The sequence below is a fragment of the Gorilla gorilla genome, chromosome 18, assembly GCF_029281585.2.
Source record: "Gorilla gorilla gorilla isolate KB3781 chromosome 18, NHGRI_mGorGor1-v2.1_pri, whole genome shotgun sequence".
Lineage (NCBI taxonomy): Eukaryota > Metazoa > Chordata > Mammalia > Primates > Hominidae > Gorilla > Gorilla gorilla.
This window is the reverse complement of record NC_073242.2, coordinates 8,466,765-8,488,066: the sequence shown is the minus strand read 5'-3', so window position 1 is coordinate 8,488,066 and position 21,302 is coordinate 8,466,765. Positions and strand designations below refer to the sequence as shown.

Genomic DNA, 21,302 nt, shown 5'->3' with positions numbered 1-21,302 from the left:
TATTTACACCGTGCCGTAGTGAGGTTGTTGATACTTTATGGCATATGCTATATGGATCACACCCTTTTTGTGTTTGTTTTCTGCTAGTGCCTGGATCAAAGTGGAACAGCTGAAGCCATATCATGCTCATAAAGAGGAAATGATAAAAATTAACAAGGGTAAACGATTCCAGCAAGCGGTAGATGCTGTCGAAGAGTTCCTCAGGAGAGCCAAAGGGAAAGACCAGGTGAGAGACACAATGTTCACTTTCTACCAATGCCAGACTGGTGATTTTTGCATAGCAACTAACAGATTAAATGTCACCCAAACGCAAACCTTTGTTCTTCTGAAATGCCACTGGAGAAAGCTACTTCAGTTCTAAGGTGTCAGCGTTTTGCTTATCAGTTTGAAACTCTATGCAGCTAACCTTTCTGGAGTAGGTTGTTGCTTTTAGGAAAATTGCTTGGACCCAGGAGAAATATCTCAGCATTTGAGTCTAGCACAGGCCATTTCTTCCTTTCATAGCACACAGATTAGGAGCATAGCCTCTGAAATACATATACTGCCTAGATTTAAATCCTGTCTTCTAGTTTTGGGACATAGGGAAAGTGACTTTTGATATATATATTTTTTAAATCTGCTTCTCCCAATGTCTGGGACGACAGCAGAATCTATTTCTAGGGTCATTGTGAGGAGACCACACAGAGTGCCTGTAGCAGCACATGGCACCTGTAAATGATGGTGGCGATGGCGGCAGCAGCTGTGGTGGTAGTTATCATTATTATTATTAAACTTTCAGACGTCATCCCACAATTCTTCTGATGACAAGAATCGACGTAATTCCAGTGAGGAGAGAAGTAGGCCAAACTCAGGTGATGAGAAGCGCAAACTTAGCCTGTCTGAAGGGAAGGTGAAGAAGAACATGGGAGAAGGAAAGAAGAGGGTGTCTTCAGGCTCTTCAGAGAGAGGCTCCAAATCCCCTCTGAAAAGAGCCCAAGAGCAAAGTCCCCGGAAGCGGGGTCGGCCCCCAAAGGATGAGAAGGTTTGTTTTCTCTCTGCAGCTTCCGGGATTAGTGATGTCCTTTTAGTACAAGGTAGAGTTAGGCTCTACAGTATGCTTATGTAGTATGCTTATCTATACTCTGCTCATGGAGTGGGAGCAGAATTCTGTGCTCAAGAATCCTGCAGGGCAGGTGCGGTGGCTCATGCTTTATCCCAGCAACTCAGGAGGCTGAGGCAGGAAGATGGCTTGAGCCTTGGAGCTCAAGGTTGCATTGAGCCGATTGCACCACTGCATTCTAGCCTGGGTGATGGAGTGAGACCCCGACTCTTATTTAAAAAATTAAAAAATAAAGAATCCCATAGACCAGGTGAGAGACACGGCCTGGATGGAGGTGTAAAGTAGGAGCACGAGGCAGGAGAGCAGTCCACTTGAGCTGGTGCACAAGGGCTGGCCCTGGGAGGGGCTTAGCAAGAAAGAAGGGAAGGCATTCCAAAGATGGAGGGCACAGCCCGTGTGAGGCTCAGTGCTGGTGGAGATACTCTTGAACAGGGAGAGGATAGTGAGGAAAGCTGAGAAAAAGGAAGCTTGTCCCTGGATCATGGAGGGTCTGAAGGTCTACTGAAGCAGCATGGTACTAAAGCGTCTTGGAGTCAGTGGGGGCCCGTGAAGGTGATTGAGCCAGTGGCAGTGTGTGCTTCCCGTGTGGGCACCAGTAGTCACAGAGTGCAGAGCGGACAGTCTCAGAGCCAATTAGAAGGTAAGTCTAGGCGTGCATTCATAAGGGGGTAATTGCAAATATTGCAAGCAAAGAGGTGAGAGGCACTTCAGAGGAAGAGTTCTTAAGATTCCATAACTGGCTATATAGAGGATGAATGAGAAAAAGGAAAAGAGGATTTCCATCTTCATTTCTGGGAAAGTGGTCATCACTTTCTTAAAAGTAGAGGAGTGGGGATGTAGAGGTGGCTTGTGGAGAAAGAGTACCAGTTCTGTTTGGAATGGCAAGAACTTGAGGCAAGGCCTAGACAGCCTGGGAGCTTGGTGTGACCTCAGGACTAGAAATGTAGATTTGGGAGGTGAATTTGTAAAAGGGTAGTTGAGTCCGGGCAGTGGAATGGGTTTGTTTCAGGAAGAGAGGGAGAAGAGGGAAGCGCGGAGGCCTGCATTGCCACAAGAATGCCGTGCTTGGGGCAGGAAGGAGCGGGAGGAGCTAGCAAGATGAGATAAAGCAGTGAAAGTGCCTCTCTCGCCTTCTTGCTGACAAGATTTGGGGCCGGTCTTAGAAGGCCACAGAGAAGAATTTCAAAGTGAAGGAGCCTGTGTCAGGAACGCGGTAGGATTGTCAACAGCAGGATAAAGAGAACAGAAGCCAGATGGCTGGCAGCAACAGTTGGGTGACGAGGCCATGATGGAACATTAGACCTTGGATCAAGGCTCAAAAATTCAGACACCAGCGAGCCCAGGCAGGTAATGGAAGCAACTGTAGCTGACTGGACCTAAGAAGCAGTGGCGCGGGTGCCAGGCACCCCAGCTGACCTGCCTTGGTGCTCAGAGCAGCAGGGCTGGCCATGGTCAGGGAGTCTGGGGAGGTCATGCTCTGTCCACAGGGTTCTAGCCAGCTTCTGCCAAATTGTCTGTTTTTTCTCAAGAGAAGCTGGGAAGGCCAGTTGTGGTGTCTCATACCTGCAATCATAGCACTTTGGGAGGCTGAGGCAGGAAGATCACATGAGCCCAGGAATTCAAGACCAGGCTGAGAAGCATAGTAAGACCCTTTCCCTTAAAAAAAAAAAAGACAAAGTTGGCCAGGTGCAGTGGCTTATGCCTGTAATCCCAGCATTTTCGGAGGCTGAGGTGAGCAGATTGCTTGAGCTTAGGAGTTGAAGACTAGCTCTACAAAAACTAAAAAATTGGCCAGGCATGGTAGCTCACACCTGTAATCCTAGCACTTTGGGAGGCCAGTGCAGGAGGATCCCCTGAGCCCAGGAGTTCTAGACCAGCCTGGGCAACATAGGGAAACCCCATCTCTATTAAAATTTTTTTTGCTGGGTGCAGTGGCTCACACCTGTAATCCCAGCACTTTGGTAGGCCGAGGCAGGTGGTTCACCTCAGGTCGGGAGTTCGAGACCAGCCTGACCAACATGGAGAAACCCCGTCTCTACTAAAAATACAAAAATTACCCGAGTGTGGTGGCACGCTCCTGTAATTCCAACTACTCGGGAGGCTGAGGCAGGAGAATCACGTGAACCCGGGAGGCAGAGGTTGCAGTGAGCCGAGATTGCGCCACTGCACTCCAGCCTGGGCGACAGAGTGAGACTCCGTCTCAAAAAAAAAAAAAAAAATTTAATATAAATGAATTAAAAATTAGCTGGGGTTGGTGGTGTGTGCCTGTAGTCCCCCCTACTCAGAAAGCTGAGATGAGAAGATCACTTGAACCCAGGAGGTGGAGGTTACGGTGAGCCAAGATTATGCCACTGCACTTTAGTCTGGGTGACACAGCGAGACCCTGTCTCAAAAAAAACAACAAAAAAAGAAACAAAAAGTACTAGTTGGGCATAGTGGTACACACCTGTAGTCCCACCTACTTGGGAAGCTGGGATGGGAGGATCACTTGAGCCCAGGAGGTCAAGGCTGTAGTGACCTACAGTTGCACCACTGCACTCCAGCCTGGGCAGCAGTGTGAGACCCTATCTCAAAAAAAAGAGAGAAGCTGGAAATACAGGTTTTTATGTGAAATATCCCAATTTTAAATGTGCTTAGTTCAAAAATATGTCTTGGGGCCATAGAAACATCTCTGTGGGCTGCCAGTGTGAGGCCTCTGGTGAGAGACAGCCCTTCTCACTGTTAGATGACCTCAGGCTGAGGGATTGGTGAGAGCAAGGGTGGCACTGCTGTCCCTGCATACCGTGAGCCCAAGGTTTGGAAAAGCTGCCAGCTGCAGTGCAGAGAGAACTTTATAGGGAGCATGATCTAAATTGACCCACAAAAAATGTAATGTGACTTCTGAGTTATTTCCTGGAATCCAAAAGGAATCTGGGCTGTCAGATTTTATGCTGTTTCCCAAATTGATATTGTCTGGTATGTGAAGCCATGCATCTCACCGGTGCCTGTGCCACCCTGGAAAGAAACATCTTCTCGTTGGATAAAGGGAAGTACAAAGGAGAGGTTATGACGAGGGCCCGGAGTTTGAATCACGTATATAGGACCTTAGCAAATCACCTTTGCCTCAGTTTCCTTGTCTCATCGTTAGGAATTACAACAGTACGTGCCTCATAGGTTCACTGTATGAGTTAAATGAGTGACATGGACACAGCACTTAGAACAGTGCCTGTGTACAAGGCATTTGATCAGTTCTTTAGGTTTGTTTCGCAGACAGTAGCCGTTTGTACAGTGAGAACCCCAGAGGCCACTGCCCAGGCTTACAGGAACTCGTCTCACAAGCTCCCAATAAACTGCAGACAGCCCTTGGGTCTGAATTATTAATTTGGGGAGTAGTGTAGCATACGTTGGAGATGCTGCAGGTTCGATTCCAGATCATTGTAGGTCACACAAACGTCTTGGTCTCCCATTGCATGTTAAAGTTAGGTTTACACTGTAGTCTATTAAGTGGCACAATAGCAATATGTCTTTTTAAAATGTACATACCTTTGCCGGGTGCAGTGGCTCACGCCTGTAATCCCAGCACTTTGGGCGGCCAAGGCGGGCGGATCATGAGGTCAGGAGATAGAGACCATCCTGGCTAACACGGTGAAACCCCTTCTCTACTAAAAATACGAAAAATTAGCCGGGCGTGGTGATGGGCGCCTATAGTCCCAGCTACTCAGGAGGCTGAGGTAGGAGAATGGCGTGAACCCGGGAGGCGGAGCTTGCAGTGAGCCGAGATCACGCCACTGCACCCCAGCCTGGGTGACAGAGCGAGACTCCATCTCAAAAATATATATATATATATATATATATATACATGCCTTAAGTTAAAAATACTTCATTGCTTAAAAAAAAAAAATGCTGACAGAGACACAAAGTGAACACATGCTGTTGGGAAAATGTCCCCCATAGATTTGATTGATACTGGGTTGCCACAAAACTTCAATTCGTTTTTTGGTTTTTTGGTTTTTTGGGTTTTTTTTTTGGTTTTTTTTTTTTTTTTTTTTTGAGACGGAGTCTCGTGCTGTCGCCCAGGCTGCGGTGCAGTGGCACAATCTCGGCTCCCTGCAAGCTCCGCCTCCTGGGTTAATGCCATTCTCCTGCCTCAGCCTCTGGAGCAGCTGGGACTACAGGTGCCCGCCACCACGCCCGGCTAATTTTTTGTGTTTTTAGTAGAGACGGGGTTTCATCATGTTAGCCAGGATGGTGTCGATCTCCTGACCTCATGATCCGCCTGCCTCGGCCTCCCAAAGCGCTGGGATTACAGGCGTGAGCCTCTGCGCCCGGCCCGTTTTTTTTGTTTGTTTGTTTTTTGTTTTTTTTTTTTAAAGTGCAACACCTACGAAGCACAATAAAACAAAGCATAATAAAACGAGGTGTGTCTGTGGTCCAGGAGCTCTAGCTGCTATTGACCCTTCGAGGTGTCCTTACTGCCTGTTCTTTGTGCTTGGCCTGGCCCATAGTGAAAGGACATATGAGCAGGAGAGGACAGAGCTGGCATGTGGTACAGGACAGATAGCCGTTTCAGTTCAGCACCTTCAGACAGGTAGGGAATCGGTGCCAGGGCTTTGGAATTTTGGTGTGTTTTAAATGCGATACATCCTGTAGTCTCAGAGGAGGGTGTTTGTGTGTGTGTTGCTATAGTAATTGTCATCTGGCTGGCAAGCTCCTCTCAGAAACACTGAGCAGTCACATAGGCTGATAACTGGGCAAAGCCCAGCTGAGTGCCATTCCGGGACATAATCTCCTGCCCCGTGAGGATTAATGGAAAAAGCTGACCTTGATGGCGGAGGCAGGCAGGGAAAGGCTGGGTTTGCGTCTGGACCTGCATGTAAGAGCTGCACCCCAGCAGCGCCCACCCACCCTCTTTCTGGGGATGAACTCTGGGCACAGCCCACCCGGATCAAAGTAGCGCTGTTAGTTCTGTGACTCTCCCAAAATCCCATACTTACACGAGGAGCAGAAGTTTAGGAGTTGGGGCCCTTCCTTAGTGCCAAACTGAGAGCTACAAGCTGCCTCCTCCTTGTTTCCATTGCGTCATTGTGGCCTTAGGTGAGTCCTAGGGCTGCACCACCCAAGACAGCTGTGCTGCCCCAGCCACAATCGGCCATTTAAATTGAAATTAAATGCACATTAAAATGCAGCTTCCCCATCACCCTGTTGTGTGAGATGCTCCACAGTGGCACTTGACTGGCGCCTGCTCTATCACACAGTGCAGATGGAGTACACGCCCATCATTGCAGAAGATTCTTTTGGGCAGCTCTGGGCTGGGCCTTTCTTTTTCCCCAAAAACCTCTGCATTCAACAAATGTTTATTGAGTAATTCTCCTGTAGGCCAAATGCCTGGAGAGAAAGCAGCATAAAAGTCAGACGAGGCTCCTTCAGTAAGAATTCAACCTGGACTGTATGGCAGCATGGGTTGTAGAGTAGGCCAAACTGGCAGAGTTCTTGGTTTTCTAGGATGTGCTTCTAATATGACAGACCCTGGAGCCAAATTCTGTCAGTCTGCTAGGCACAGTGGCTCACTCCCATAATCCCAGCACTTTGGAAGGCCGAGGTAGGAGGATCACTTGAGGCCAGAAGTTAGAGACCAGTCTGGCCAACATAGCAAGACCCTATAAAAACAAAAAATTAGAAATTACAGAAAAATAATTGCAAATAAATAATAAATCTACAAAAAATAAAAATAAAAAATTAGCTGGGCATAGTGGCACACACCTGTAGTCCCAGCTACCCAGGAGGCTGAGGTGGGAAGATCACTTGAGCTCAAGTGGTTGAGGCTGCAGTGAGCCATAATTGAGTCACTGCACTCCAGCCTGGGTGACAGCTAGACTATGCCTCCAAATAAATAAATAAGTTGTGTCTACCACACCAGTGACTGACTTGGTGACCTTAAGCAAGGTTACTTAAGCTCTGTGTGCCTTAGTTTTCTATTCTGTAAAAGAAGATTATGATAGGGCTGGGTGCAGTGGCTCACGCCTGTAATCCCAGCACTTTGGGAGGCTGAGGCGGGCGGATCACGAGGTCAGGGGATCGAGACCATCCTGGCTAACATGGTGAAACCCCGTCTCTACTAAAAATACAAAAAATTAGCTGGGCATGGTGGCCGCGCACCTGTGGTCCCAGCTACTCAGGAGGCTGAGGCAGGAGAATCGCTGGAACCCAGGAGGCAGAGGTTGCAATGAGCCAAGATTGCGCCACTGCACTGCAGCCTGGGCTACAGAGCAAGACTCCGTCTCAAAAAAAAAAGATGATAATAATTCTGTTTCATGAAGGGGCGAGAATTACGTGAGAATGTATGTATAAAATAGGACTTATAGTGATGTCTAGCACATAGTAAGCCCTATGAAGGCATTTGTTCTCATTATAATCCACATCAGCATCATGTTCTATGGGCAAACATAAAAAGAGGTCAGGTGAAGCCACTCTGATAAGGTGACATTTCAACAGAGTCCCAAAGCGAGCCTGAGCCAAGGAGATAACTGTCAGAAGAACGTTCCAAGTAGCACAAGGGTGCCAGGGCAGGCACATGCTTGGTGTGTTTGGGGTGGGGGGTGGTAAGCCAGCAGGGTGCTAACGAGCTAGAGAGCAGTGACGGGGGAAGAAATAGGACTTGAGGTTGGAGATTGGCGTGGGATGGGTGGGAGACGGCAGAACTTGCAAGACCCTCCCTGTAGACTATGGTCATAAAGCCCGTAGCTTTACTATGTGAGACTGGAAGCCAGTTTAAGGCAAAGAAGCATCATAATCTGATTGGCCCTTTTGGTAGCTGACTCTGGCTGCTGTGTAGAGACTGGACTGTGAGTGGAAGCAGGGAGATTTATTTTTGCAATTGTCCAGGTGGCCTGAGCTTAGGTATTAGTAGCAGGGATGGTGAGAAGAAGGGGTTGGGCAGATCCCCAACTGTAAAGCCCCATTCATTGCCAGTGGATTAGAGAAGAGAGGGGTCAAGAAGGGCTCTAAAGATATCGGCCTAGTAGAATGGAGCAGGCATTTTCTAAGATTGAGAAAACCTCAGGAGTACTTTAGGCAGGGGGTGTCAAGAGGGCCACTGTGGCTGGAAGGGAGTGACTGGGGAAAGGGAGTGCAACGTAACATCAGAGCAGTCGAGAGGGACTAGACCAGTGTTAAAACTGGAAAGAGGACCCTTTGCCCAGGAAAAAGGTGAGCCAGGCCATCGGTGAAGAGGAGCTTCTCATCTCACCATGTCCTCCTGTGTCCGTCTCAGGAGAACTCAGGCTCTTGGGTTCTGGCCACCCTGGAGTTTAATTCTGCCTTTGTCATGATACCTGTAAAATGTGGGCAGATCTCATCAGCCCCATGTGGTTTTATTCGTTTCTTTGAAATATGGTGGATTCCTTCTGAAGCCACTACTGTTTCTTTTTTTTTTTAGTTTTTTTGAGATGGAGTCTTGCTCTGTCTCCAGGCTGGAGTGCGGTGGCGCAATCTCGGCTCACTGCAACTTCCACCTCCCCGGTTCAAGCGATTCTTCTGCCTCAGCCTCTGGAGTAGCTGGGAGTACAGGTGCAGCTAATTTTTGTATTTTTTAGTAGAGACGGGGTTTCACCCTGTTGGCCAGGCTGGTCTCGATCTCTTGACCTCATGATCTGCCCGCCTCGGCTTCCCAAAGTGCTGGGATTACAGACATGAGCCACCACGCCCAGCCACCACAACTGTTTCTTAATGTTTGGTATTCACCATAAGGCATTTACTCTGAAACTTTGCAGACAGTACTGCAGATTGTACTTGGGCTTTCTAATTACCTCCATCTTTGTGAAATTTAGACATAAGCACACATTTTATTATTTCCAGAATTGAGAAGAAAGACTCACTTTGTGTTAATGGGAAGAACTGGCTTGTTTCTCCCGAGGGACGGTCATCAGAATAGTGGTTGGGGATTGGCTTGAACTTTCCCTTAGACTGTGGAGCTTGCAAGGCGTTTTGTTGGGGTTTGAATGTGATTTTAAAATGCCCTGCCCCTCCCTCTGTAGGATCTCACCATCCCGGAATCTAGTACCGTGAAGGGGATGATGGCCGGACCGATGGCCGCGTTTAAATGGCAGCCAACCGCAAGCGAGGTAAGGAGCTCTCCTGCAGGCAGGACAAGCTGTGGCTTAGGGCGAGGTTCCTGTGTGATCCTTTTTTTTTTTTTTTTTGTCCCTTTCTTGTGTGTGAGGCTTAATTTATTATTACAAAACAGTACAGAAGTCTATGAAATAAAAAATTAAAAATTTCCCTGTAGGGTGAGCATTGTGAGGCTCAAGGTGACGGATTTCAGTCCTTTGGGATGCCCACTTAGCATTCATTTACATGATTATAGACCTATGTCTAGTTTTTTTTATTTTGGGCAGGGCTCTTTTTCACAAAAGTGGGATGATTCCACAAGTTTTTTTCCCCTAATATTTTATAAACACCCTCTTATTGTCCATAAATACAACTTTTATGTTTAGTTGTATTATCCTTGGTGCAGCTGCACCTGTTGCTGGGCATAATTATGGAAAGCCCATGAAGGTCCACTGTCGTGGCTACTCTGTTTCTGTTAATATGCTCAGTAAGATGAGATCGCCAAGGGCTTGGTACCAGACACAAGTAGGCCAAAACCCTGAAATTCCAGAATAGATGTGACTTAGTTTGCTGGGTTATCTGCTGTGCCTGATAAGTACCGAATTTATAAAGCACAAGTATGCTTGTTAATATTTTCCCACAGGCTCATTGGAATAATTTGTGTACCAACCTAGCAGAATCATCTATTCTTTTACACTTTAAAGCCAGTTTTCCTGTAGCTGGAATGGGGCTTGTTTATAAAAAGACTTAGGCCAAAATGGGAAAAGAGTTTCCAGACAATTGTGAAAAAGAGACCAGAATCCAGAGGTGTTGCAGCCAGAGGAGAGTCCAATTACCAGGGAGAAGGAAGTGACCTTTGGTGGCAGATAACTGGTTTTATTTCACTGTTTTCTGGTTTCAGCCTGTTAAAGATGCAGATCCTCATTTCCATCATTTCCTGCTAAGCCAAACAGAGAAGGTGAGTTGCCTTTGAGGCTCTTGGCCCTTGGTCAGGGGCTGGCCAAGGAGTGCTCCTCCACTGGGTCCTGGCCTGGCCATCTGAAAACTTAAGGCTCTGCCAGTGTATTGCCCAGAGCAACTAGCCCAGAAGCCCCCATATGGGCCCGCTAATGAGCCAAGCATTATTAAGATTAAAAGTAAATCCAGGCCGGGCACGGTGGCTCACACCTGTCATCCCAGTACTTTGGGAGGCCGAGGCAGGTGGATCACGAGGTTAGGGATTCAAGACCAGTCTGACCAACATGGTGAAACCTCATCTCTACTAAAAATACAAAAATTAGCTGGGCGTGGTGGCGCGTGCCTGTAATCCCAGCTACTCAGGAGGCTGAGGCAGGAGAATTGCTTGAACCCGGGAGGCAGAGGTTGCAGTGAGCCAAGATCGCATCGCTGCACTCCAGACTGGGCAACAGCATAAGACTCTGTCTCAAAAAAGATAAATAAACCCAAAGGCCGGGCATGGTGGCTCATGCCTATAATCCCAGCACTTTGGGAGGCCAAGGAGGGTGGATCACCTGAGGTCAGGAGTTCAAGACCAGCCTGGCCAACATGGTGAAACCCCGTCTCTACTGAAAATACAAAAATTAGCTGGGCATGATGGTGCGTTCCTGTAATCCCAGCTACTTGGGAGTCTGAGGCAGTAGAATCGCTTGAACCCAGGAGGTAGGGGTTGCAGCAAGCCGAGATGGTGCCACTGCACTCCAGCCTGGGCGACAGAGCGAGACTCCATCTCAGATAGATAAATAGATAACACAAAAAGAGCATTTAAAACTCAGCCAGCTGTGTAGTTGAGACTGTCACAGTGACCTTTAGAGTTTAGGGCAGAAACCAAACATCGTAAAGCTGTCAGCACCCCATGAAATTGCATGGCAGACACATCTTCAAGCTCACTCCAAGAGGTAGTCTCCAAGTCCTGCGGATGCAGAGGGAGGTTCTCCCAAGGTCTGCAAGGTTATGGGGTGGGCTGAGCCGTGTAGGATCTCATGAGAGTTTGTGGCTTTGGAGTTGGATAGATGTGGGTTCCAAGCTTATGACTCTTATTCTCAACACCATGGTCAGCAAAAAGACCTGGTAGAATTGCATGGGGACTTGAATGAGGTAATGTGTATGAACTTTCTAGTGTAAAATTTGGAGTTCACTGAAGTATAAAACAAATATTTGATGTTAACTGCCCACTTTGGGTCTAACCTTTGAGGGAATTATGATGAAGACTTGTTAAGCCTGCAGTAGAATAAGTAGTCTCTTTCCTCCTCCTTCATTAGCCAGCTGTCTGTTACCAGGCAATCACGAAGAAGTTGAAAATATGTGAAGAGGTATGTAGGCTCCATGCCTCCCCATTTTAATTTTCACCTGGGGCCTTAAACTGCAGGCAGACTGACTTGATGATGTGTGCTTCCTGTCCATAGGAAACTGGCTCCACCTCCATCCAGGCAGCTGACAGCACAGCCGTGAATGGCAGCATCACACCCACAGACAAAAAGTAGGACCTTTGATGAAAAGGCCTCCAGTGGCTCTGGTTCTGCTGAGGGTGGGGAGAAGGTGACCCCAGGGGGGTTCTTTAAGGGTTGTGTCCCAGCCATTGCTGGCATTGAATGGGAAAGGTGGGGGGACGTTGTAACTCTTATTGATAAAGACAGGAGTCAAAAGCTGTATAAATCTGTGGTCGGGTCTCCCTTGGTCATAAGCTGAGGGGTTTTTTTGGCTCCAGAACTCAAGAGCAAGGAGCACTTGGCTCAGTGGTTCTCAGACTTTCCTGTGCCTCACAGTCACCTGGAAGGTGGCTTCTCAGTCAGTATGTCCGGGTGGGGCCCAAGAATTTGTATTTTTAACCAGTTCCCAGGTATACTGCTGCTGCTGGTCAGAGCTACGCTGTGAGAACCACTGGCTGAGTAGAATCATGATGAAGCCCCAGAATTGGCCATGGTGGGGCAGGTGGGGGAAGGGAGATGAAGGTGCTTGGGGATCCTCACTGAGCACTTGCTGGCTGTCCTGCACCCTGCCCGGTGTGGGTGGGGCGATCCTGGACATGCTCCCAGACCCAACTTGCGCCCAGCCTTGCCTCTGTGCCTGCTCTGTAGGCCTGTCTCCTCCGCAGAGTCTTGTTGGCAAAAAGATACCTTTTCTAGGAAAACACGTTCTCTGGAGCAAGTTAGCTAAAGTCAATTTCCAGTTTGTACCTTTCACATGGTCTTCCCCAGACTAAAAACAGTGCATCTTTTACTTGATATTTTTGTACTGTTTAAATCACTAATGCTACTAGTTATTTTTGGTGAACTTGTCTCTGTAGAGTGGAGGAGATAAGGGCATATTAGGTGCAAACAAAGGGGAGGAGGATTGTGTTAAAAAAATAAAAATAAAAAAATGATCAGGATGGGGTGAGGACAGAGTCCTGATGTTTTTACCCAACACATTTATTGGCCCATTAGTCAAACTTTTAATAAAAGAGTATGAAGCCAGCATCAAAACCAACCAGTTTTGTTGTTGCCCAACCCACCTTAATCCACATTTTCATTTTGTCTGAGACACAGTGTGAAGGACTCTCAGTTGCCATATTAAAAATCCAGAACCTTGACCTGGGCATGGTGGCTCATGGCTGTTATCCCAGCACTTTGGGAGGCCAAGGTGGGCGGATTACCTGAGGTCAGGAGTTCAAGACCAGCCTGGCCAACATGGTGAAACCCTGTCTCTACAAAAATTAGCCAGGCATGATGGTGGGTGCCTTTAATCCCAGCTACTTGGGAGGCTGAGGTGGGAGAATCGCTTGAACCCGGGAGGTGGAGGTTGCAGTGAGCCAAGATCGCACCACTGCACCTCCAGCCTGGGCAACAGAACGAGAGTGTGTCTCAAAAAAAAAAAAAAAAGTCCGGAAGCTTCATCCCAGGTCTACTGGACTTCCTAGAACACCAAGAAAGGAAAGGGAATTCGCCTGTCATGATTTAGAATCATGGGGGAATATTGTACTACCCAAATAATGAGTGACAAAAAGGTACCTCCTTGTTTTTAAGCCACAACTTGAAGCAGTTAGCAAGGAGGTCTATTTTGGTGAGAAAGTTGGCGGGTTCCATTTTCAACATGTGATTCAAATTACTTAATACAGGCTGGGACAGGGAGAATGTGAGCAGCTGATATTCCATCTGAGATTAGGGGTCCATTTGTAGAGATGGTTCCAGAAGACCAAAACTATGGAAAGAATGACGGGGTCAAAGTGGAGGAGCTGCAGGGGACATCCAGCATTCAGAGAAATTCTGAATTGAAAACATGGCCAAGCGCAGTAGCTCATCCTTGTAATCCCCACACTTTGAGAGACCAAAGCAGAAGGATCCCTTGAGGCCAGGAGTTCATGACCAGCCTAGGAAATACAGCAAGACCCCGTCTCTACAAAAAAATTTTAAAACTTAGCCAGGCATGGTGGCATGCACCTATAGTCCTAGCTGCTCAGGTGGACTGAGGTGGAAGGATCACTTGAGCCCAGGAGTTTGAGGCTGCGGTGAGCTATGATCACACCCCTGCACTCCAGCCTGGGAGACAGCATAATGCTGTCTCTAAAAAAAGAAAAGAGGCTGGGTGCAGTGGCTCACGCCCATAATCCTAACCCTTTGGGAGGCTGAGGTGAGAGGATTGCTTGATACCAAAAGTTTGAGACCAGCCTAGCCAACATAGCAAGTCCCCCCCCCCCCATCTCTCTTTTTAAATAAATAAATAAATAAAAATTAAAAACTATAAAAACAAGAACATGATATGATCAGAAATGAGGAAAGGCATTCTTTTGCACCACTGTCACTTGCAAAGAGAGGTGAAGAAGTACAAGAACCAAGAAAAGACACTTTGGCAAGCTAAAAGTCATCTGTAAAAGCATGTTGAAATAGCAGCAGTGGCATCCAGCCCCCAGCTCTCAGGGTTGCAGGAAGGAGCAGGCGGAGTATGTGAATGTGTGTGGAGGAGACTGGCCAATGAGTGCTTCTGTCACAAGGATTGGGAAGGACCTGTGGAAGGAAGAGCTGGGGGAGCAGTGAGAGGTTTGGGGGAAGGCAGGCATGGGGAGAAGGATTTGTGGACTGGGAAAGATTGGGTTCCAAGCTCAGGTGAAGGACTTAGCTTTGGAGAGGAGAGGCAAGGCTCATTCTGTTGATAACGGGAAGACGGGAAAGGTAGGGTGTGGGTGGAGAATTGAAGTTGGGAAAGAGAGGTGAAAATTGCCGTCCTGGTTCATGCAGTCAAGGAAGTTGCCTGGCTCTAAACACAGTGCTTCAGTGACTTGTGGTGGATTCTGTTGGGCTTTAAAGTAGTATCCAGGGCCGGGTGCAGTGGTTCACACCTGCAACGCCAGCCCTTTGGGAGGCTGAGGTGGGCGGATCCCTTAAGCCCAGGAGTCCAAGACCAGCCTGGGTAACGTGGCAAAAGCCCATCTCCACAAAAAATTAGGTGTGCTGACAGATGCCTGTAGTCTCAGCTACCCAGGAGGCTGAGGGGGAAGGATTACTTGAGCCCAGGAGGTCGAGGCTGCAGTGAGCCATGATTGCACCACTACACTGCAGCCTGGGCAACAGAACAAGACACTATCTCAAAAAATAAGTAAAGTGTGAGGCCGGGCATGGTGGCTCACGCCTGTAATCCCAGCACTTTGGGAGGCCGAGACGGGCAGATCACGAGGTCAGGAGTTTGAGACCAGCCTGGCCAACATGGTGAAACCCTGTCTCTACTAAAAATACAAAAATTAGCTGGGCATGGTGGCGTGCGCCTGTAATCCCAGCTACTCGGAAAGCTGAGGCAGGAGAATCGCTTGAACCCAGGAGGCAGAGGTTGCAGTGAGCTGAGTTCGCGCCATTGCACTCCAGCCTGGAACAGAGCAAGACTGTCTCAAAAAAAAAAAAAGGGCAGCAAGGGGACTTTGCCCTGGGAGACTGGCCCTGAACCATACACATCATACTTTTTTCTGTGACAGTCAGGGGTTTCAAAATGCCTGTTTACATCCTGGGACAGCTTTAGACCATGGCATAAGAAAAGAACCATGTGCATGACGCCCCTGGCTCTGCAGGTAGATTGGCACACTGCTGTTTCTGGTAGTCTGAATTCCCCTACCCCAAGCTGTATAAGGGAGCGAGCCTTGTGCTGCATGGAATCATCATCACCGTGACCCTCCCGTTCCACCCTAACTCATCAGTCTCTCTCTGTTTCAGGATAGGATTTTTGGGCCTTGGTCTCATGGGAAGTGGAATCGTCTCCAACTTGCTAAAAATGGGTCACACAGTGACTGTCTGGAACCGCACTGCAGAGAAAGTAAGCATTCAGGGGTGGTGCCTGTTGGATTGGCGGAGTCTGGGGTAACCCTAAGAGTGGACATCTCCCCCTGTTGTCTCAGCGTTCTGCGTGCAATAGAATAGAAGCCAAGCTTTTAGTCCAGGCAGGTAGAGATGTAGATGCCTAAACTTAGGATGTTATTATAAAACCTAAACATTTGCCTGGCGCGGTGGCTCACTCCTGTAATCCCAGCACTTTGGGAGGCTGAGGCGGGCGGATCATGAGGTCAGGAGATCGAGACCGTCCTGGCTAACACGGTGAAACCCCGTCTCTACTAAAAATACAAAAAATTAGCCGGGCGTGGTGGCGGGCACCTGTAGTCCCAGCTGCTCCAGAGGCTGAGGCAGGAGAATGGCGTGAACCCGGGAGGCAGAGCTTGCAGTGAGCCGAGATCGCACCACTGCACTCCAGCCTGGGTGACAGAGCGAGACTCCGTCTCAAAAAAAAAAAAATAACAAAATACAAAAATTAGCTGGGTATGGTGGCGTTCACCTGTAGTCTCAGTTACTCAGGAGGCTAAGGCAGGAGAATAACTTGAATGTGGGAGGCAGAGGTTGCAGTGTGCTGAGATCGTGTCACTGCACTCCAGCCTGGCAACAGAACAAGACTCTGTCTCAAAAAAAAAAAAAATGGCACAATCTCGGCTCACTGCAACCTCCGCCTCCCAGGTTCAAGTGATTCTCCTGCCTCAGACTCCCAAATAGCTGGGATTACAGGCGCGCGCCACCACACCCGGCTAATTTTTTGTATTTTTAGTAGAGAAGGGGTTTCACCATGTTAGCCAGGCTGGTCTCGAACTTCTGACCTCAGGTGATCCACCCGCCTTGGCCTCCCAAAATACTGGGATTACGGGTGTGAGCCACTGTGCCTGGCCCAGAAGTAATTTTTTAAAAGAAAACCAGAAGAAAATAAATACTAACATAGATCTTTGTAAATCTAGAACTAATAAAAATCACACAAGAAGATCAGTTGATTTTTTTTTGATAATACTCCCCAACAACAAAAAAAATAAAATTCAAAGGAATACCAACTAGAAGTACTTGTAGCAAATATGTAAGAAGGGTAATATGTTGATTTTATTAAACACATAGTTTGATAATTAAGACAAAAAAATTAGTAGGGTGCTAATTGATAATTTTAGATGTAAGAATAGGCTCACACCTATAATCCTAGCACCTTGGGAGGCTAAGGGAAGAGGATTGCTTGAGTCCAGGAATTTGAGATCAGCCTGGACAACATGAGACTCCATCTCTACAAAAAATAAAATATTAGCCGAGTGAGGTGGCACCTGCCTACTATAGTCCCAGCTACTTGGGAGGCTGAAGCCAGAAGATCTCTTGGGCCCAGGAGGTAGAGGCTGCAGTGAGCTGTGATCATACCACTGCATTCCCACCTAGGCAGCAGCAAGACCCTGTCTCAGAAAAGAAAAAGGACAAAAAAATTGCTCACAAAAGAGGACACAAAGGCATAAAAAATATTCAGTAATCAGGAGTAATTAAAATATATCAAACAAGGCCGGGTGCGGTGGCTCACGCCTGTAATCCCAGCACTTTGGGAGGCAGAGACTGGGGGATAACAAGGTCAGGAGATCGAGACCACGGTGAAACCCCGTCTCTACTAAAAATACGAAAAATTAGCCGGGCATGGTGGCGGGTGCCTGTAGTCCCAGCTACTCGGGAGGCTGAGGCAGGAGAATGGCGTGAACCTGGGAGGCAGAGCTTGCAGTGAGCTGAGATCGTGCCACTGCACTCCAGCCTGGGCGACAGAGCGAGACTCTGTCTCAAAAAAAAAAAAAATCAAACAAAAAGTTGCCTTTTTTGACTGGTTAAATGATCAGGTAGGAAGAATTTCACATGTATTTATGGGCACTTATTTGTAGTTTTTAAATTACATACTTGGTACTGGCATAATAGGAGAGCTTGCTGGTGATCTTTATGAAGTGACATAGTCTCATTGGGAAGTCATCTGTCTACATTTGTTGAGAGCCTTAAAACTTTTAGAACCTGTTTTATTCTATTTGTGGAGACCTGAATTTAAAACATAGAGAAGTTTTGTATGTAAAGATGTTTGGTGATGTCATTTTACAATTGAAAGTGGGCTAAGTGTCAAACTACAGGTCAGCCATTAGGTAAATCACAGTATATCTCTCAGTGAAGTTTTCCACAGTCAACCACTATAAACCATAATTATGCCAGAATTATGAAAGACAACAATATAGATAAATGTGAATCATAAAAAACATTAAAAGTCTGATAGAAAATAGTAGGCCCATCCAGCCTGGGCAACATGGTGAAACCCTGTCTCTACAGAAAAAAAAAAAAAAAATCACACATGGGGCATGCACCTGTAGTCCCAGCTATTCAGGAGGCTGAGGCAGGAGGATCACTTGAGTCCAGGAGATTGAGGCTGCAGTGAGCCATGATTGCACCACTGTGCTCCAGAGCAAAACCTTGTCTCAAAAAAAAAAAAGCCAAAATGGTAGTGTTTTTAGGCACTTCCAGAAGTCTTATTAACCTGACAACAGTGTTGAGAAACAACCCAAAAACGAGTGGCCACCAGGCGGAAGGCTTTCAGCCACATCCCCACTTTCCCAGCAGAGTGTTGATAGCTCAGGGCCACAGCCAGGACAGCACAGCGGGGGCTGGGGAGAGGTACTGTTCATACCCCATTCTTGAAACAGCATACCTTCAGCAGACACTTGTGAAGCAGTTCATCATCCTAGGCACTCGTCATGCAAAAACTGAAGATGGCCAGTAAACGGCCCCGTGCACTTCCTCAAGAGTTGGGCTCCTATCTCCATGACCCAGGCTCCCGGCCTCAGCCTCCTGCCTTGGTAGGCCAGCCAGGAGGCCTGGTCAGCAATTCTCTGGCCTGGCTGGCATATTTGTTGTGCACTGCCTGCAGCTCACGTTAGGATCTGTGACTTTTGCAGTGTGATTTGTTCATCCAGGAGGGGGCCCGTCTGGGAAGAACCCCCGCTGAAGTCGTCTCAACCTGCGACATCACTTTCGCCTGCGTGTCGGATCCCAAGGCAGCCAAGGACGTAAGGACCCCCTCCCTCCCCTCAGCAACTCCGGGTCACAGCCAGGATTGCTGGCTGGCCTCTTCCCCTCCTCCCCTGCACACCAAGTGAGTGTCCACATGTGGGGGGCTGAATTTCCCATCAGGGGCCATCTCCCATTGTGAAGGGTGTTTGCATTAATTGAATACAGACTTCCTTTAATTCATATCAAAGAATGAACACTACTAGGGCCCTTGAAGTCTGTGCTGAAATGTGTCTTGAACAGGCTTCATGTGTTCTTGTTGAACTAGAAGCTTTGGAGCTGAATGTGCCTTTGGTCCAGGTGCCAAGCTTCTATGTTTAGCTGTCACTGTATTTGTATATTTTAGAAGTTCAAGTGCGGTAGTCATCTTATTAAACTGGTGACTAGCCTAATCCAAGTAAATCCAAAGAAGTCCCCAAAGTAAATGCTGAGGTTCATTCTTTTAAATGGGGTTTGTTTTTTTTTTTTAAATAAAAAGAAATGCACTCACTCACATAGATTCTTTTTAAAGATAAATGGGAGCATGCAGGAAGTACTTTTCTATCCCTTTCTTATTTCATTGTTCTTCCCTTTTCAGCTTGATAGAAATCAGGAAATGAGCCAAAACAGCAGCAGGATTCTGATCTGAGGTCTGTAGGGCTCCTGAGCATCTGCCCGGGAGCCTGGGCTATTGCTTCTCCCTTGTGTCCCCACAGCTGGTGCTGGGCCCCAGTGGTGTGCTGCAAGGGATCCGCCCTGGGAAGTGCTACGTGGACATGTCAACAGTGGACGCTGACACCGTCACTGAGCTGGCCCAGGTAGCAGCCTTCCTTGGGCTGGCTCTCCAGCATCTTTTCTGTCAGAGCCCAAGACCCAGGCTTACAAGAGTGGGCAGTTAAGTTATTCTAGAGCCAAAGCCAGAGAGGGAAGAGGAGAGGCGAGTAGCCTTGGGACTAGCCTATCCCGTGCTCCACCTTCAAACCGCAGCTAGTCTGAACAGCCATGGGCAGTCGCTGCATGGCTGGGATGGGCATCAAGTCCTGGAGCTGCCAGCCTTATGATGAGAAGCAACCCAGGCCGCCCGCCTGGCATTGGGGTTTGAGCAGCTGTCTGCATTTGACGCTGGCAAAGCATCCCTCCTCCCCGAGCATCTGGCCCAAATAAGGGAGTGGGGACTTTGGGACCCACATATGTTCTTGGGGGAGGGCAGCATCCACAGGGGAGGTGTGTGTTCAGCCGAGGCATTGACATGGTCGCATCTGATTCTAGTTGTTGGTCTCTAAGAAATTCCAGTCCGGGCGTGGTGGCTCACGCCTGTAATCCCAGCACTTTGGGAGGCCGAGGCGGGCGGATCACGAAGTCAGGAGATTGAGACCATCCTACCTAACATGGTGAAACCCCATCTCTACCAAAAATACAAAAAGATTAGCCAGGCGTGGCTGGGCGCAGTGGCTCAAGCCTGTAATCCCAGCACTTTGGGAGGCCGAGGTGGGCGGATCAGGAGGTCAGGAGATCGAGACCATCCTGGCTAACACGGTGAAACCCCATCTCTACTAAAGATACAGAAAAATTAGCCGGACACGGTGGCAGGCACCTGTAGTCCCAGCTACTTGGGAGGCTAAGGCAGGAGAGCGGCATGAACCCAGGAGGCGGAGCTTGCAGTGAGCTGAGATCGTGCCACTGCACTCCAGCCTGGGCAACAGAGCAAGACTCCGTCTCAAAAAAAAAAAAAAATCAGCCAGGCATGGTGGCGGGTGCCTGTAGTCCCAGCTACTAAGGAGGCTGATACAGGAGAATGGCATGAACCCGGGAGGCAGAGCTTGCAGTGAGCTGAGATTGCGCCACTGCACTCCAGCCTGGGCAACAGAGCAAGACTCTGTCTCAAAAAAACAAAACAAAAAAATTCCGGCCAGGCGTGGTGGCTCACTCCTGTAATCCAAGCACTTTGGGAGGCCGAGGCGGGCGGATCACGAGGTCAGGAGATCAAGACCATCCTGGCTAATATGGTGAAACCCGTCTCTACTAAAAATACAAAAAATTAGCCGGGCGTGGTGGTGGACGCCTGTAGTCCATCCCAGTTACTCGGGAGGCTGAGGCAGGAGAATGGCATGAACCCGCGAGGCGGAGCTTGCAGTGATCTGAGATCGCGCCACTACACTCCAGCCTGGGCGACAGCGAGACTCCGCCTCAAAAAAAAAAAAAAAAATTCCAAGTCAGTTGGGTTCCTGTATGGAGACCCCAGCGTCTCATCACTGCTGTGATTCGGCCTGTGTGACCTGCACATGGTTAGCTCCTGAGTTTAGGTGTCAGCTAAAGGACCTTGGTATGGGTGGCCATCCCCTCCAGCTCTGGAAGGTGATGAGCAGCCGTGGCCACTGAGCAACACTCCTTGAGTCCTGCCCAGAGAGCGCTGGGAGAGGGGAGGCCTCCAGAAGCTGTGACTTTTCTTTCCAGGTGATTGTGTCCAGGGGGGGGCGCTTTCTGGAAGCCCCCGTCTCAGGGAATCAGCAGCTGTCTAATGACGGGATGTTGGTGATCTTAGCGGCTGGAGACAGGGGCTTATATGAGGACTGCAGCAGCTGCTTCCAGGCGATGGGGAAGACCTCCTTCTTCCTAGGTAACACGCCTGCACCTGTCAGGCCTGGAGCCTGGGGCCACATCTCCTCTGTTTCACACTGATGACAGCGTCAGTCCCACACGGCCTTTCTGCCGGGGACCCTGGGGAAGGTTTCCTTTCACCTGCATAGTCAGTGCGTGGAAGGAGGAAGAGCCAGTCTGTCGGGGGCAGGTGAAGGGGGCCT

At 48.5% G+C, this 21,302-nt stretch overlaps 1 protein-coding gene across 13 annotated transcripts in view; it reads left to right on the top strand.

Annotated features, from left to right (window-relative positions):
• Window positions 1-21,302, top strand: part of GLYR1 (glyoxylate reductase 1 homolog) — a 44,321-nt gene that overhangs the window by 14,361 nt on the left and 8,658 nt on the right. For 3 of the 13 annotated variants that reach the window (XR_002003164.4, XM_019012358.4, XM_055365213.2), the window contains exons 4-13: window positions 88-226; window positions 779-1,021; window positions 9,112-9,198; window positions 10,086-10,142; window positions 11,443-11,493; window positions 11,587-11,660; window positions 15,358-15,457; window positions 18,411-18,521; window positions 19,218-19,319; window positions 20,956-21,118. Coding sequence is in view for 8 of the 13 variants with exons in the window: in XM_019012358.4 (XP_018867903.2) it covers window positions 88-226; window positions 779-1,021; window positions 9,112-9,198; window positions 10,086-10,142; window positions 11,443-11,493; window positions 11,587-11,660; window positions 15,358-15,457; window positions 18,411-18,521; window positions 19,218-19,319; window positions 20,956-21,118 (1,127 nt within the window). In the remaining 5 variants the exon portion in view is untranslated. The remainder of the gene's footprint in view (window positions 1-87; window positions 227-778; window positions 1,022-9,111; window positions 9,199-10,085; window positions 10,143-11,442; window positions 11,494-11,586; window positions 11,661-15,357; window positions 15,458-18,410; window positions 18,522-19,217; window positions 19,320-20,955; window positions 21,119-21,302) is intronic. The other 10 variants (XR_002003165.4, XM_019012359.4, XR_008672530.2 and 7 more) reach the window with 6 other exon arrangements.